The sequence below is a fragment of the Notolepis coatsorum genome (genome assembly GCF_963971535.1).
Source record: "Notolepis coatsorum genome assembly, chromosome: 13".
In the NCBI taxonomy this organism is placed as follows: Eukaryota; Metazoa; Chordata; class Actinopteri; order Aulopiformes; family Paralepididae; genus Notolepis; species Notolepis coatsorum.
Genome location: NC_140177.1, coordinates 128,056,356 through 128,072,914, shown reverse-complemented (window position 1 = coordinate 128,072,914; position 16,559 = coordinate 128,056,356). Strand labels below are relative to the sequence as shown.

Genomic DNA, 16,559 nt, shown 5'->3' with positions numbered 1-16,559 from the left:
TTTTGTAATTTTGCAACCGTGGGTCTCACAGGGTACTTTTAACCCTGTGAGGCCCAAATAAAAAAGACATTAGCAACTTCAGAGGCCAGAGGGTGAGACCTATAAACACATGAAGGGTGCCGTGACTGAAAAAAAAGTTGAGAAACGCTGGTATATGGTGTGGCTCTTTGTGGTACCAGTCATTTTTGTGGCTTAGTCTCTGACTGGTTGGCCACCCCTGCGCTATATAAATCCAAGAAATTATTATTGTTTTGGTTTATTATGTGTGGGTTGGAGTTAGGGAGGAGGAGTCACTATGGCTAGCCACACCTCCGCTTTGCCAAGAGAGGTCTGGAGAAATTCACATCAACCAACTGACACATCAAAACCAAAAATGTAAACCCAAGTGCAATACCAAGCAGGGCGCTTTTGCCTGGAGGTGGCCGTTTGATGGCATTACAGATTATAACTTTAACTGTTCCCAGTGACTCACTCTGCCGGTTCTTGATGGAGGCCAGCTCCTCGTGCACGGCCTGGTCGGTGGACTTGGCGAAGGCCTCTGCTGTGGCACAGTAGCTGTGGTGGACCAGGTAGGAGGCCACCATCCTGAGGGGACAAAACATGGACAAGTCAGTATACACTTTAAATTCCAGGGCTCTTGGCACCTAGAAGTGGCATTTTTTTTTTTTTTCTTTTTTACTTGAACTTGAGGACTGCATACTTTTTTTGCAAAGCTTAGTTTTATACTTATTATAGCACATGCATGAGCCTGGTCTCTTTTGAAAGATAACATTCTGAAGTTACTAATGCAAAAAAGGAAAATCACTTTTAGTGCTAATGAAATAGAGTAACCGAGGTCTGAACTAGAGTTGAACTTGTGTACAAAATTTTTTGTAGTGGTTGCAATATAATAAAATAAAAGATATAAGCTGGATTTTTTTTTTATAAAAATCCGTCAGAAATGAGTCTTTTAGAGAGATCCGGGTAAACAGTGTGACAAAAAAAAAAAAAGCTCTCCAAAATCCATTTCCTCATCCACTGCCGTTCATTCTGAAGTGTGACTGACTTCTGGTCTTTGCTTGTCAACTTTCACCTAGATCCCTTATTCGCACCCCCCCATGTGGGGCATCATTGGAAAGCTACACTCATTGGCTATAACGCTGACCAATCCTTTTCGCCATCAGCAGATGATTGGCAGTTCTGGAGCGTCGGGAGTCCGGGGTGGTCATCTGATGTGCCGCTAGGGCTGGGCGATATGGCCTAAATATGATATCACGATATTTTCTGACCTTTCGGCGATACACGATACACATCGCGATGTTTTTATTTTTTTCCCCAAACAATTCATTATGAGGCTTACCAAGAATGTATTTTGAGTTTGCAAGCTAACATTAAAGACAAAATAAAATACCCATGCATTTAGCATTTTTATATTATATATTAGATTTAGATTATTGGATTAGATTATATATTGCATATATTTAGCAATGAGATATTATATGATTTAGATATGAAATATGATTAATTGAAAATGGGGGACCCTGATGTAAACAAGACGAAAGTCTTTCTCTGGTCTGCATCCCCTTAACAATTATATGTATTGAGCTGTACTGTACCCATTCTGCAATATGTTAATAAAGTTTGAAATCAATCAATCAATCAATAGCATTTTAGCATTTTTATGAAACTACTGTATATTTGTATGTCTCTAAATGTTTTGATGAATTGAAAATAGAGGACCCTTATGTAAAAAAGTCGAAAGTCTTTTTCTGGTCTTCATCCTCCAGTCAGTCCACTGTTGTTGTATTGAGCTGTACTGTATTGTACCCATTCTGCAATCGTTAATAACGTTTTCATTCATTCAATCGTTCAGCCGGCAACAGAATAATTTTGATTGACAGTCGAGTCTGCCAATTACGTCACACCGCTTGCACCCGCCCTGCTGTTCTTAGCACCAATCGGCAAGCGCTATGCGTTTTTTACTTTCCGCTCTGTCCGCAATTGATTTTGACGAGAGCTCAGCTCAACGACACCAACAGCTCCCCGCGGCCGACGAGTGATTACCAGCGCACCGCAGCATGACTTAAACGAGGCATAATGATTTTACTGCAACGAATGTTATAATAAAAGCCTTTCCATACATCTGTCTGATTGAAAACTTTATTAACAGACCGCAGAATGGGCACGCACAACTCAGCACGGGCTGAGATATGAACAGTAATGTTTGCTATCTATGTCGTCATCGGACGTTGCTATGTTTGGGTAAATACGCTGATGTTATTGAACGTGTAACTATATAACGTTAATGCCACAAAACGAATGCATTTGTTAATAATAAGTAGTAACTTTGATGCAGTAGTGTGTGTGGGGGGCGGCGTTGTTCAAACGTTTGAACGGGTGTGGACCAGATTGACGCGGCACAATCCTCTTGGGCAAAACATCACGATATCCACGATACGTTAAAAAAGTGTATCGTTAATGAACTGTACCCGATATTTATATAATATCGTCATATCACCCAGCCCTATGTGCCGCGCGTAAAAAGACGCTCGCCTGACATATCGCCATGTAACTCACGAACCGAGGCACGGATTTGGTCGAGTCAGGTGGCGTTCGAACGGCAACAAATAGATCTTTCGAACGGTAATTTACATGTTCGGCGAAAAATGCAGCCCGAGCTGCTAGACACGCGCAAAGTGCTGTGACTTTGTGCGTTCCGCCCACAGGCATGTCGGCCCGAATACGGTACCCCACCTGTTAATAGGCTAACTAAATTATTTCTCCATCTTCCTGGAACTGTTCCGAAATACGATCATACAAGCCATCCTGAAATTTATGTGGATAGTTCAAAATGTTCAATCTTTGTTTTTCTACATTTGACTAATTACAATGTGATATTTTAAGAAAATCCTCTCCCTAAGTGGATTCAACCAAAACCCTGATTCAGACATATACAAACCGTACTCAACACACACACACGCAAGCCCCACTTCATATCCACCAATCTGTTGCCATGAGCTTAAAAACTTCCTACTTTTTCTAAATCCCCAAAAGGTCATGAACAGACTTTTCTGCGGATCAGGGCCAATGACCCTACCCCCCCTCTCCTTCTCCCTCTCTCAGCCCCAATCCCAATCAAATGGAGATTAATCCATTCCACAACAACGTAATCATAGCAAAACAAAAGAGGGAACTAATCCCATTTACAATGACGGGAAATGTAGTTATTTTCGTTCTCACTTCTGAATCATGGACTGCCACTCTCCCTCGCGCTCTCCGATGGGGAAGCGGTCGATCTGGGACTGAATCTTGGTCCTCCACTCGCGCATGTAGTCCTCGATGTCGAAGACGAAGGGGTGCTGGCCGAAGTTGGCGTCCACCACCTCCCCAGGGGTCTGGAGCCCCACTGTAGGGTAGAGGTTGGGCTGGGCACAAAACAAGAGCGTTAGGTTCCCTAGACAGGGTTCCTACAGGTTCCATTTTTATTTTAATAAACCTTTATTTAACCAGGAAGTCCCATTGAGATACAAGATCTCTTTTGCAAGGGAAACCTGGCCAAGATAACAGCAATAACATTTACAATACATCACACAGCAATAAAATGTGTGATACATCACACAAGAACATAATAAAAGTGCATGTATACAATACATCACATGTAAACACAACACAGAATACTCTACATGATAGTAAAAGTGTATAGTATAATACAGGGTAATACAGTATGTTTGCAGTTTTGTAGTTTTGCAGCTGGGACCAGACTACAGAAAGCTGCGACCTGCAGGTTCCAGACACAGGGTTCCTGCAGGTTCCATAGACAGGGTTCCTGCAGGTTCCATAGACACAGGGTTCCTGCAGGTTCCATAGACACAGGGTTCCTGCAGGTTCCATAGACAGGGTTCCTGCAGGTTCCATAGACACAGGGTTCCTGCAGGTTCCATAGACACAGGGTTCCTGCAGGTTCCATAGACACAGGGTTCCTGCAGGTTCCATAGACACAGGGTTCCTGCAGGTTCCATAGACACAGGGTTCCTGCAGGTTCCATAGAGAGCGGGTTCCGACAGGTTCCATAGACAGGGTTCCTGCAGGTTCCATAGACAGGGTTCCTGCAGGTTCCATAGACAGGGTTCCTGCAGGTTCCATAGACAGGGTTCCTGCAGGTTCCATAGACAGGGTTCCTGCAGGTTCCATAGACAGGGTTCCTGCAGGTTCCATAGACACAGGGTTCCTGCAGGTTCCATAGACACAGGGTTCCTGCAGGTTCCAGACAGAGGGTTCCTGCAGGTTCCATAGACAAAGGGTTCCTGCAGGTTCTATAGACACAGGGTTCCTGCAGGTTCTATAGACACAGGGTTCCTGCAGGTTCCATACACAGGGTTCCTGCAGGTTCCATAGAGAGGGTTCCTGCAGGTTCCATAGAGAGCAGGTTCCTGACAGGGTTCCTGCAGGTTCTAGACAGGGTTCCTGCAGGTTCTAGACAGGGTTCCTGCAGGTTCCATAGACAGGGTTCCTGCAGGTTCTAGACAGGGTTCCTGCAGGTTCCATAGACAGGGTTCCTGCAGGTTCCATAGACACAGGATTCCTGCAGGTTCCATAGACAGGGTTCCTGCAGGTTCCATAGACACAGGATTCCTGCAGGTTCCATAGACACAGGGTTCCTGCAGGTTCTATAGACAGGGTTCCTGCAGGTTCAATACAGGGTTGCTGCAGGTTCCATAGACACAGGATTCCTGCAGGTTCCATAGACACAGGGTTCCTGCAGGTTCTATAGACAGGGTTCCTGCAGGTTCCATACAGGGTTGCTGCAGGTTCCATAGACAGAGGGTTCCTGCAGGTTCTATAGACACAGGGTTCCTGCAGGTTCTATAGACAGGGTTCCTGCAGGTTCCATAGACAGGGTTCCTGCATGTTTCAACAAGTTACATTCAAAGGAACACGCCAACATTTGGGGAAATCAGCTTACCGTCTTCTCCAGAGAGACAAGAAGATAGACACCAGTTTCCTCTCTGTGCGTTCAGTAGAAAGTTTATCGGGCTGCACATTAGCCTAGCACAGCACAATGAATGGAAGCGGACATGGCCGGTTAGCCTTCGGGAGAGGTGTTAGTTGGACAATGCCTAGGCTAACCTCTAGGCAAGAAGCCCTGCTTAGTATTACAAAACTACTTTTATGCTTTGGTTGGAGTTTAGTAACTTATTATACTGTGAATTTCTCCAGACCTCTCTTGGCAGAGCCTGAGGTGTGGTCAGCACTGCAGTAGTAACCCCTCCCCTATACCCACTGAAATCATCCACACATGAGATTGTAAACAAAGCGCAATACCATGTCATCTTTTGAGGTCACCGTTTGATGACATCACAGATTCTACCTTTAAAATGTTTATTTGTTTACTTAAAAAATCACTGCAAGAATCTATATTTTGATGATTGAATACCAATTCTAATCTCTACATTCTAATCTCTACATTCAGATTGCATAAAATGAGTAACTAGTAACCGAGTCACCTTTTCTTTTTACTGTGTAGTGTGTACACAGAGGTATTTTCTATATACGATGATATTGTTTCTTACATTTTGACTATTATAAAAATCCCAATATTTATATTGCAGTGTTTACAGTAATGCAATGTATTAAATAACCCCCGTGTTGGGATATGTATTGTATTGCCAGATTCTTGCCAATACACACCCTGGTGATGAGCCTTTGATTGATCAGCAGATGTAGAGAAGGTGACACTAGGTGGGGTTCTACTCCAGAGCTACGTTCTGTATCACGGCCCAATAACCAGACAGGTCAGCCGCGTGCACGCAGCAGAAAGTGAAAGGTCAGCCGCGTGCACGCAGCAGAAAGTGAAAGGTCAGCCGCGTGCACGCAGCAGAAAGTGAAAGGTCAGCCGCGTGCACGCAGCAGAAAGTGAAAGGTCAGCCGCGTGCACGCAGCAGAAAGTGAAAGGTCAGCCGCGTGCACGCAGCAGAAAGTGAAAGGTCAGCCGCGTGCACGCAGCAGAAAGTGAAAGGTCAGCCGCGTGCACGCAGCAGAAAGTGAAAGGTCAGCCGCGTGCACGCAGCAGAAAGTGAAAGGTCAGCCGCGTGCACGCAGCAGAAAGTGAAAGGTCAGCCGTGTGCACGCAGCAGAAAGTGAAAGGTCAGCCGCGTGCACGCAGCAGAAAGTGAAAGGTCAGCCGTGTGCACGCAGCAGAAAGTGAAAGGTCAGCCGTGTGCACGCAGCAGAAAGTGAAAGGTCAGCCGTGTGCACGCAGCAGAAAGTGAAAGGTCAGCCGTGTGCACGCAGCAGAAAGTGAAAGGTCAGCCGTGTGCACGCAGCAGAAAGTGAAAGGTCAGCCGTGTGCACGCAGCAGAAAGTGACGCACATCACAGAACACACTCTGGACGATAACCACGATAACCAATAACCAGACAGGTCAGCCGTGTGCACGCAGCAGAAAGTGACGCACATCACAGAACACACTCTGGACGATAACCACGATAACCAATAACCAGACAGGTCAGCCGTGTGCACGCAGCAGAAAGTGACGCACATCACAGAACACACTCTGGACGATAACCACGATAACCAATAACCAGACAGGTCAGCCGTGTGCACGCAGCAGAAAGTGACGCACATCACAGAACACACTCTGGACGATAACCACGATAACCAATAACCAGACAGGTCAGCCGTGTGCACGCAGCAGAAAGTGACGCACATCACAGAACACACTCTGGACGATAACCACGATAACCAATAACCAGACAGGTCAGCCGTGTGCACGCAGCAGAAAGTGACGCACATCACAGAACACACTCTGGACGATAACCACGATAACCAATAACCAGACAGGTCAGCCGTGTGCACGCAGCAGAAAGTGACGCACATCACAGAACACACTCTGGACGATAACCACGATAACCAATAACCAGACAGGTCAGCCGCGTGCACGCAGAAAGGTCAGCCGTGTGCACGCAGAAAGGTCAGCCGTGTGCACGCAGAAAGGTCAGCCGTGTGCACGCAGAACAGACAGGTCAGCCGTGTGCACGCAGAAAGTGACGCACATCACAGAACACACTCTGGACGATAACCACGATAACCAATAACCAGAAGGTCAGCCGTGTGCACGACGCAGAAAGTGAAAGGTCAGCCGTGTGCACGACGCAGAAAGTGAAAGGTCAGCCGTGTGCACGACGCAGAAAGTGACGCACATCACAGAACACACTCTGGACCAATATGAATGCCGGCCCACGGCCAAGTCTGTTTTCCTACTCAATGGATTATTTTTTAGCTGTAAGTCTCTTATCCCCCCCCCCCACTGAACAACCAGGCTACTAAGCAGGGACACAAAAAAGAAGGATAGAAAACGGTACAACCGTTGCCCTCAAAGCAAACAGGGTGTCCTCATATCTCAACTAAAGCAAACATGTTGCCCTCATACAGTCAGGTCCATAAACATTTTGGCTATGTAAACATTTATGAGGGCATTCACATCCAAATCAGGTGAACAGTGTAGGAATTACAACCCTGCCCCCCTTTAAAAAGGGGACCAAAAGTATTTGTACAAACTAACAATCATAAAATCAAATCACTTTTAATATTTGGTTGGAAATTCTTTGCAGTCAATGAAGCCATAGACATCACAATGGGTTTCGTCCCTGGTGATGCTCTGCCTCTACTGCAAGTCTTCAGTTCCTGCTTGTTCTTAGGGCATTTTACCTTCAGTTGTCTTCAGCAAGTGAAATGCATGCTCAATTGGATTCGGGTCAGGTGATTGACTTGGCCATTGCATAACATTCCACTTCTTTGCCTTGGAAAAACTGTTCTTGCTTTTGCAGAATGCTTCAGGTCATTGTCCATCTGCACAGTGAAGCGCCGTCCAATGGGTTCTGAAGCATTTGGCTGAATATGAGCAGATAATAATATTATTGCCCGAAACACTTCAGAATTCATCCTGCTGCTTTTGTCAGCAGTTGCATCAATAAATACAAGGGAACCAGTTCCATTGGCAGCCAATACATGGCCACACCACAGCACTACCACCACCATGCTGATGATATGGTGCTTTGGATCATGAGCAGTTCCTTTCCTTTTCCATACTCTCCATCATTCTGGTACAAGTTGTTCTTGGTCTCATCTTTCCATAATATGTTGTTCCAGAACTGTACAGGCTTTTTTTTTTTTTTTTTTTATAAAACATGTTTTCTTTGGCAAACTCTAATCTGGTCTTCCTGTTTTTGAGGCTCACCAATGGTTTCTATCTTGTGGTGAACCCTCTGTAATCACTGTGGTGAAGACTTCTCCTGATTGTTGACTTTGGCACAAATACGCCAACCTCTTACTGAAGGGCTTTTCTTCTTCACCAGGGAAATAATTATTCTGTCATCCACCACAGTTGTTTTTCCATAGTCTTCCGGGTCTTTTGGTGTTGCCGAGCTCACCAGTGTGCTCTTTTTTAAGAATGTACCAAACAGTTGACTTGGCCACACCTAATGTATTTGCTGATGAGTTTGTTGTTCAGCCTAATGATGGCTTCTTGCTCCGCTGATAGTGAAGCTCTTTGGACCTCAGAGGGTTGACGGCAACAGATTCCAAATACCACACTTGAAATAATTCTAGACCTTTTATCTGCTCCTTGTGAATGAAATAATGAGGGAATAACACACACCCGACATGGAAAAGCTAGCAGCCAATTGTCTATTACTTTTAGTCTCTTAAAAAGGGGGAGGCACATGTAGAAATTGTTGCAATTCCTGATTTGGATGTAAATACCCTCAAATGAAGGCTAAAATTCTGCACTTAAAAACACATCTTGATTGCATGTTGCCCTCATGTTTCAACTAAAGCGAACGTGTTGCCCTCATATCTCAACTAAAGCAAACATGTTGTCCTCATATATCAAACTAAAGCTTGAATTCCAGTAGAATTAATGTCCGTTTGGCAGCATTACTTGTGGGAGTATAATAAAAAGCCTGAGAACAGACATCGAGGGAGACGGGCTTAACAAATGAGCTGAAGGGCCAAATTAACTGGTGCGAAACGGGGTGACTTTAGTTTTAAAAGAGGCAAAACGTGATTGAATGACCATACAAGTCTTTTCGACATGTGGCTTTCAAGTAATTCCAAGTTCTTTTCTGCCGATTCACCAGAATTGCATAGGCTTTCCATGCATCTTAACCACCACATAGACCCATGAAAGTCACCACAGCTACTGGTGACCGACTCTCTGTGCACTCTGAGGGCCACTGGCACTTTTATATGCACATGTTTTGGGATTGCCCACCAGTAGCTTGTTTTTGGAAATCCATAATGACTAAACTTTCAAACATATGTAACCTAATAATCCCACTTACGGGAGCAACAGGAAGGAAATGTCTAATGTCTTTTATTTTTACTCTGTATTTTGTATTTATTATTATTTCTGTTATCGTTATTGCAGTATCTTGTGTTTTATTGTATTATGTTTAGTTTGTTTTGATAAAAAAGGAAAATAAAAAAGATTCGATAAAAAAAAAGTCACCACATCTGACTAACATGCCAACATCTGAGGTGCATTTATTTTCTTTATAAATGTGCTTTTGTCCCCTGAAGTAATATGGCGTCTAAAAAGGAAGAGGAATTCTTCCTCAGATACTGTATTATATGGCAAAACCGTTCAGAAAATAAGTGACGCATAAGATGTTAGCATGGCATTTTTGTAAAATGTGCTCAATTTCACAGGAAGCCGCAGTGGTGAATAAGCAGACAAAAAAAATGTCAGTAATGGTAAAATATTATGAATGATGATTTTTGTATCACAGTAAGAATGATGGGAAACGCACATGTCCATAAACCTGGTATGGTTTTCTTTCTATAAGTACCAACAGCAGTGCTACATGACACTTACCGGTAGATCTGTGAAGGCAATACCTGTAGAACGAGAGAGAGAGAGAAATTAGTGAAATTGGCAGCATTCCCCGAGAGGAATATTTATCTCAGGAATCGTCAGGATAACTAGTTTCGGCTTAACATTTCTCTTTTAAGTACAGTCAAAGGGTACCAAAACAAACTTAGGCAAATGTCATGTCCATATTTGTTATATGACCATTCTAATGCTTAATTTGAGCTATATAGCATTTCCCTGTTACCTAACATAGCATACATCAGACCGGAACATCTGCATACTTCAGCTATTTCCACGGCCGAGCCTACAGACACCTTTCCTATTGACCGCCATCGTATTTGAATGAATGATTTTTACTTCAGTATTTTTTATTTTTTTTTGTAGTAGTAGTAGTAGTAGTAGTAGTAGTAGGTAGGGCTGAGGCCAAACGTTCGAACCTTCGTTCGTTACGTTGGCATTCGAATTCTAAATCAATGTGTCTATTCATTCTGTTTAAACCAGGGGTCTCAAACTCAATTTACCTGGGGGCCGCTGGAGGTAGAGTCTGGGTGAGGCTGGGCCGCATCAAATATTCCACAAAAAAAGGGTTTCAAGTATTCCAAAAAAAAGTACAACTGATCCAATCTTCTCAATCTGTAGCAATAACATTTCAGAACATGAACAGTTCTTCAGAACATGAACGGTTCTTCAGAACATAGGCTTCTCAGTGGTGTCAGTGGACTCATCCACAGCTATGGAAATGCACTGTGCATTTTTTTTATTCCATCACAAAGCTGTTTAATCAAATCACCAGCCAGTATTTCAGTTATTCTGGTTGCTGTGCGATCTGAGGGGGATTTGCTTTCGTTTGCCTTCAAACATGGTCTCTTCAGGCATACATTATTTTATTATGTATGCATCAGAGAGAGAGAATGGCTTCTTGCCACTGAGTGAGGACTTGGTTGCTTTTTCTCGTTGTGACATAGATTTAACAATAATTCTGCTTGCAGCTTGATATGATTTCATTCCATTTATTTTATTTTTGTGGTTCTTAGCACTGAATTTTGAGGAAAGGTTGCATTAAAATAACCGTTTTGTTTCGTAGTGGCGTTTCAAATTGCCACCCTTCACAAGAGCTACCGTTTCTTGGCATATTAGTCACATTGGTTTGGTGCTGGGACTCAGGATGAATGCATATTTTTCAGTCCATTCACCTTTGAATTGCAGTCGACTTTTCTTTTACTGACCATCTTTGAACATGCCATATTTTTCTGCTGGCTGCCTCTGCCTGCTGGCGAAACTAGGCTAATAGCTACATTTATCTCACAGAGATAAAACTGGGAGCGAGGCGACTGTAGATGCGCTGTCAACTCTGCTCTGACAGACCCGCCCTACTCTGCATCTGATTCACAGACTGTGGGTGAGGGGGGAAAACGCTGACGGGACACTGACTGTGATTGGACCAGAGCAGAGTACAGAGACACAGAGTGGCAGTGCAGCCGGACATGCAGAGCACTGCTCGCAGAGGAGATAGCGAGGATGCATTTGCCTTCCACTTTACTTGGTATCACTCCGGAACCACGTTTCAACCAAGTCACTAACGTAACGTTGCTGTCATGAGCCCTATGGTAGCCTACAAGTGATAAAATAAATAAAACTTCCAACTCTCGCGCAACGACTCGGCAAAGAGTTGCGCGCGGGCCGCACTAACACTAAACTTTGATGTCAAGTAGGGGGCCGCAAAATATCATCCGGCGGGCCGCAATTGGCCCGCGAGTTTGAGACCCCTGGTTTAAACCAATGGGGTTTTTCTTCACAGTAGCAGATACAGATTAGGCTACAGCTACACTAATATTATAGTATTTAGTTATATTCATTAACCCTTTTCCCGCCAATCACGTCGTACGACGGGTTTCAAGTTCATGCGAATTCTGCCAATAACGGCGTACGACGTGTTTAAAGTTCATATTTCATATTTTCGCCATGGTATTCATATTTCATCCACGGAGCCTTGTCATATGCTGTGTGAGCCATCACAACTCTGCAACGCTTCAATACTGCCACCTGGTGGCTGATCGGCGAGTTGCAACCGGAAGTCGATCTCTTGGGTTCCCGGTGCGTCTCACTATTCCGTCCGGGCACTCGTTTATCGTCCCTGGACTCAATACACACACCGTGGATATCGATCCGTTGCCATAACTCAATAATCCACATGATTTGGGCGTATATTAGTATTATACGAACCGGAACTGGATCGCATCGATCCACATCACATAACTGGGATCCGTTTGCTCCACTCTCATCGCCCAACGCTATGAGGAAGCTGACGTAAGTTTCAGCGTTTTTCTTTATCATTTTCGATACAAACTGCTCTGATCTATATATCACCCATACTACATAAATCATTTAACGTCAGTCACGGAATTATAAACGACCCCCCCCCCCCTCCGTTCACCCGCGGATGATCAGTCATAACGTTTAGGACCATGTACAGTTGACATTTTTAATATAACGTTGATCGGTATCAAACGGCATTTGATTTTTTTTTTAGGTTTATCTTTTTTTATTGGAAGAATTAGTACATTTATACATTTCAGTTATCCAAATTATACAACTTCCATTTCCTTCCCCATTCCTATCCCCTAATCCCACCCATCCCACCCAGTGAGGGCGACAACAAACATACATGTAAAAAAAATAAGAAATAAAATAAAAATAAAAAATATAGAAATTTAAATAATTAAACAAAAGTACAGATGTGGCAGACAAAGCTACGCAAAAAAAAGAAAAGAAAAAAAGGAAAATTAAAAGAAAGCAAAAGGGAAAAAAAAAAATATATATATAATAATAATATATAATATAAATGATACTCTCCATTTTGGTAGCGTGATTTCCAGATGGTGAAACAAATAAAATGGAAAGTAGATTTAACACCCTTAGCAGACCACCACAATGCCATCTCCCCAGCCATGCGTGGGCTAGCAGTGTCATGAAGGTAGATAGGGGGAGGAGGGGGGTCATGGGGTCCCAAGTTTGGGTGGAGTCATTTGGGTTTTGAAATGAGATGGGAAGGGCTGCCATGTTTTGTGGAAGATATCTGTGTGGCCCTGTGTTGTAAATCTGATTTTCTCTATATGTATAAGAGACATGACATCTGTTAGAAAGGATCAGATTAAACCGAATATATATATTTATTGATTGATATATATTGCATAATATTTGTATATCGTTTGATATCCCTTGTATATTCCTTGTACATATACACGGAATATCCCTTTAGCCTAGTACAGACCATAATATTTCATTCTCCTATTGGACAGCGGTCCACAGGCGCCAAGGCCATGCCTCCAGAGTCAGGTTCAAAGCCACCGTCAAGACATGTCTGTACATGCCCGGCCTTGCCCAAGAATACGAGACAGAAATGAGGTTGGCACTAGATTGTTCGCCGTGCATATAAATATGGCGCAGGTGAATACAGAAGTATGTTACCCAATAAGTTGAAGCCTCACCCACGATACTCCGTGCGGTGAAGTATGGCCTGTTTGGCCCCAAATAAGAGCATTGAGACCGCGTGCGAATTAATAACTGAATTGTCAGAGTTTGGCGCTATACCGTCGAGTGCGACATATTTCTATTAAGTCAGTAATAGTCTATTTGTGTATAGTGTATCGTGCGGCTAAAGTTCTACAGTGACCAGCATCACCAACGCTTCCTCGTATCAGCTAGAGAGCTTATCCAGGCTGGGCTGCTTTCATGGCGCTTTCACCCGAGGAGCCCTAGACGAGAACCGTGTGGACATGTACACTGGATTAATCTACCCGACGACTACATAGCCCTTTGCGGCTGGATTATATTTGCTTTTGGTCCTGTGATTAATGGAGCGGAGAATTGCCGACGCCTACACGTGTGTGGGATTTACCCTGTGAGGAGCCACGTCGAGTCTGCGCCTCAGAGAGCCTGAGGCAGGCTAGCTTTCTTCCCTGTGGATCTACAGGCTACGGAGAACAGCTGTATTCGTCTGTGGATCAAGATCTTATTGCACCGTCTCCCGTACTCGGAGTCTCCTTATCATCGTTGACCCAGACTCTACTACCGACAGATCCTCTACCCCTGCTGGCTTACAACCGCGGGGACCCTTCCAGTATCTCCCGCTATATATTACTAGTGCACCATAGATATAATTCCCTAAGATTCAGGTTGTATAATTACCTCCTGCGTAACCAGAGAATGGACATTCATTATTGATTTGCCTACGCACATTCCTTTGCCTTATAAGTGCATCCAAAGTAAAATAGAGAAGTATATTATGTACCTTTTGCTGCAATAAATACTTAATTACAACTTTGTGTGGAACCGATTCATTGTGGGAAGTGTTCATCATATTTATATATCATGTACTGTATGGCCAGTAATTAAAGTACATAAGACGGTAGTGGTTTAATGATACCATACTTATCAATACAGTCAGGGATTTGTACCCCTCAGTTACAACATCCCTCATCCAGTGTAAGTGTGAAGGGGGAGTGGCTGCCTTCCAGTTGAATAGGATGAGGCGTCTGGCAATGAGTGAGGCAAAGGCCATGGCATTGGATTGCCCAATAGATATTGCAGTGTTTTCCGGTGTTAAACCAAATAGTGCAATAAGAGGGCATGGGTCAATATTCATAAAAAATATATCTGAGTAAGATTTAAAAATGGAAGTCCAGAAAGGGGCCATTTACATTTAGTCATTTAGCTGACGCTTTTATCCAAAGCGACTTACAAGTTCTGTGCGACAAGACAGCAAGAAGGGTATAACTCTATCAGCTGAGTAACAATGTTCATCAAAGTGTTGCGTGTTACAGTGTAGGTTAGTTTATTAGGACAAGTGCATGACAGGTTAGTCAGGGTTAGATTTTTTTTTTTTCAGTACTGGACAATGCCAAAACATATGAATAAGTGAGCCAGGGGCTTGGTGGCACCGGTCGCATGTGGGATCCATGCCTGGATTTATCTTCGCCAGTCTAGTCTTTGACCAATATAGACGGTGGAGGAGCTTGAACTGTATCAGTGAATGGCGGGCACATATTGAAAAAGAGTGTATTCGGGCAAGAGCGTTTTCCCATTCTTTGTCTGTAAATTGATGATTTAGATCGGACTCCCAGTTTTGTCTTATAGCCAATACTGAGGAGGGTAGGGATAGGGATATGATGTTATATAGTTTAGATATTGAGCCTTTGATTACAGCCTTCACCTCCAAGATGCGATCAATCAAAGTTTTTGGAGGTGTACGGGGGAACTGGTCAAATTTGCTCTTAACAAAATCACGTATCTGTAGATATCTGAAAAAATTTGTTTTTGGTAAGTTAAACTTTAGGGACAGTTGTGTGAAAGACATAAATGAACTGTCTTGGTACAAATCATAAATGTTCAGAATGCCATTCTTAAACCAGTTGCTGAAGGTTTCATCCACCATAGAGGGAGGGAAAAGGAATTTTTTGTGGACAGGTGACGACGGTGACATAGCGTGGAGACCAAAGTGTTTTCTGAACTGGGACCAGATCCGGAGGGAGTGTTGTACTAAGAGGTTGTTGGTGTACTGGGCGGTTGTGACTGGGAGCGGAGAGCAAACTAAGGATTGTAAGGATGTTCTAGAACAAGATGCCCTTTCCATGTCCACCCATGCCGGTACCCACTGACAGAGTCCGTAATGGGAATGACTCCAATAAAGAATGCTGTGAATATTTGCAGCCCAATAGTAGACCAAGAAATTTGGTAGTGCGAAGCCTCCCTGCGATTTAGGCTTCTGGAGGGCCATTTTATTTATTCGGACTGGGCGTTTATTCCAAATAAAATCTGATATTGCCTTATCGAGGGCTTTGAAAAATGACTTTGGAATGAAGGTTGGAATATTTTGAAATAAGTACAGAATTTTCGGTAATGTGTTCATTTTCACAGTGTTCACTCTGCCAACAAGTGATAAAGGAAGTGATGAGCATCTGATGAAATCCTGCTTGGTGCGCTCCAGTAGAGGGGTGAAGTTGGACGCTATGAGATTAGAATGTTTATGTGTTATCGTTATGCCCAGGTAACGGAAGCTGCTTGGGGAAAGCTTGAAGGGGAACCTAGAGGGGGGGATATTTCTAGCTAAGGAGTTTATGGGGAAGAGTTCACTATTTTTTTTTTTTATAAACAACGTTTTTTATTCAAAGATTACATTTACATTCATATCTTGCATACAGATGTCATGTCCTTTGTTGTTTCCTTACTGAATATCCCTCCCTCCCGCCCCACCCAGAAAAATAAAAAAGACAGTACAAAAGTAAATAAATACATACAAAATAAAACAAGACAAATACAAAATGTGACATTAGGATCCACTTTAACACTTTGGTTGCCTAAGGTTAAATTAATGATATACCATAGATTGCCAGCGCTATTTGTCTATGGAGAAAGTCCCCTTCTTTGCAGGGCTATAACTTTTTAAATTCTATTGCTACATTGCCATTATTAGGGCCCATTCAAAGTCCTATATGTATTGTTCATTGTGTAGCAACGTTAAACTTTTTCATTCACATATTCATAGTAAAGTATGGTCTAATGTATAAGTATGTTTTCATCTCTTTCTGCAGCTTTCTCCAGAACGTGATATATAGCCCCAAATGCATTATATTGATGATGAAATACAGTTTGATGGCAATCAGCGCGATATAAAAAATTCCAACTAGACGTACTTCTAGAAGTTACTACA

General features: G+C 43.2%; 1 protein-coding gene across 3 annotated transcripts in view; it reads right to left on the bottom strand.

The window, feature by feature from the left end:
• The window catches only part of ranbp9 (RAN binding protein 9), a 128,493-nt gene that overhangs the window by 47,198 nt on the left and 64,736 nt on the right, over positions 1–16,559 (bottom strand). For all 3 annotated transcript variants that reach the window (XR_014620441.1, XR_014620442.1, XM_084328032.1), the window contains exons 5-7: positions 9,854–9,876; positions 3,220–3,404; positions 473–585 (exon numbers count right to left, since the gene is read on the bottom strand). Coding sequence is in view for 1 of the 3 variants with exons in the window: in XM_084328032.1 (XP_084184158.1) it covers positions 473–585; positions 3,220–3,404; positions 9,854–9,876 (321 nt within the window). In the remaining 2 variants the exon portion in view is untranslated. The remainder of the gene's footprint in view (positions 1–472; positions 586–3,219; positions 3,405–9,853; positions 9,877–16,559) is intronic.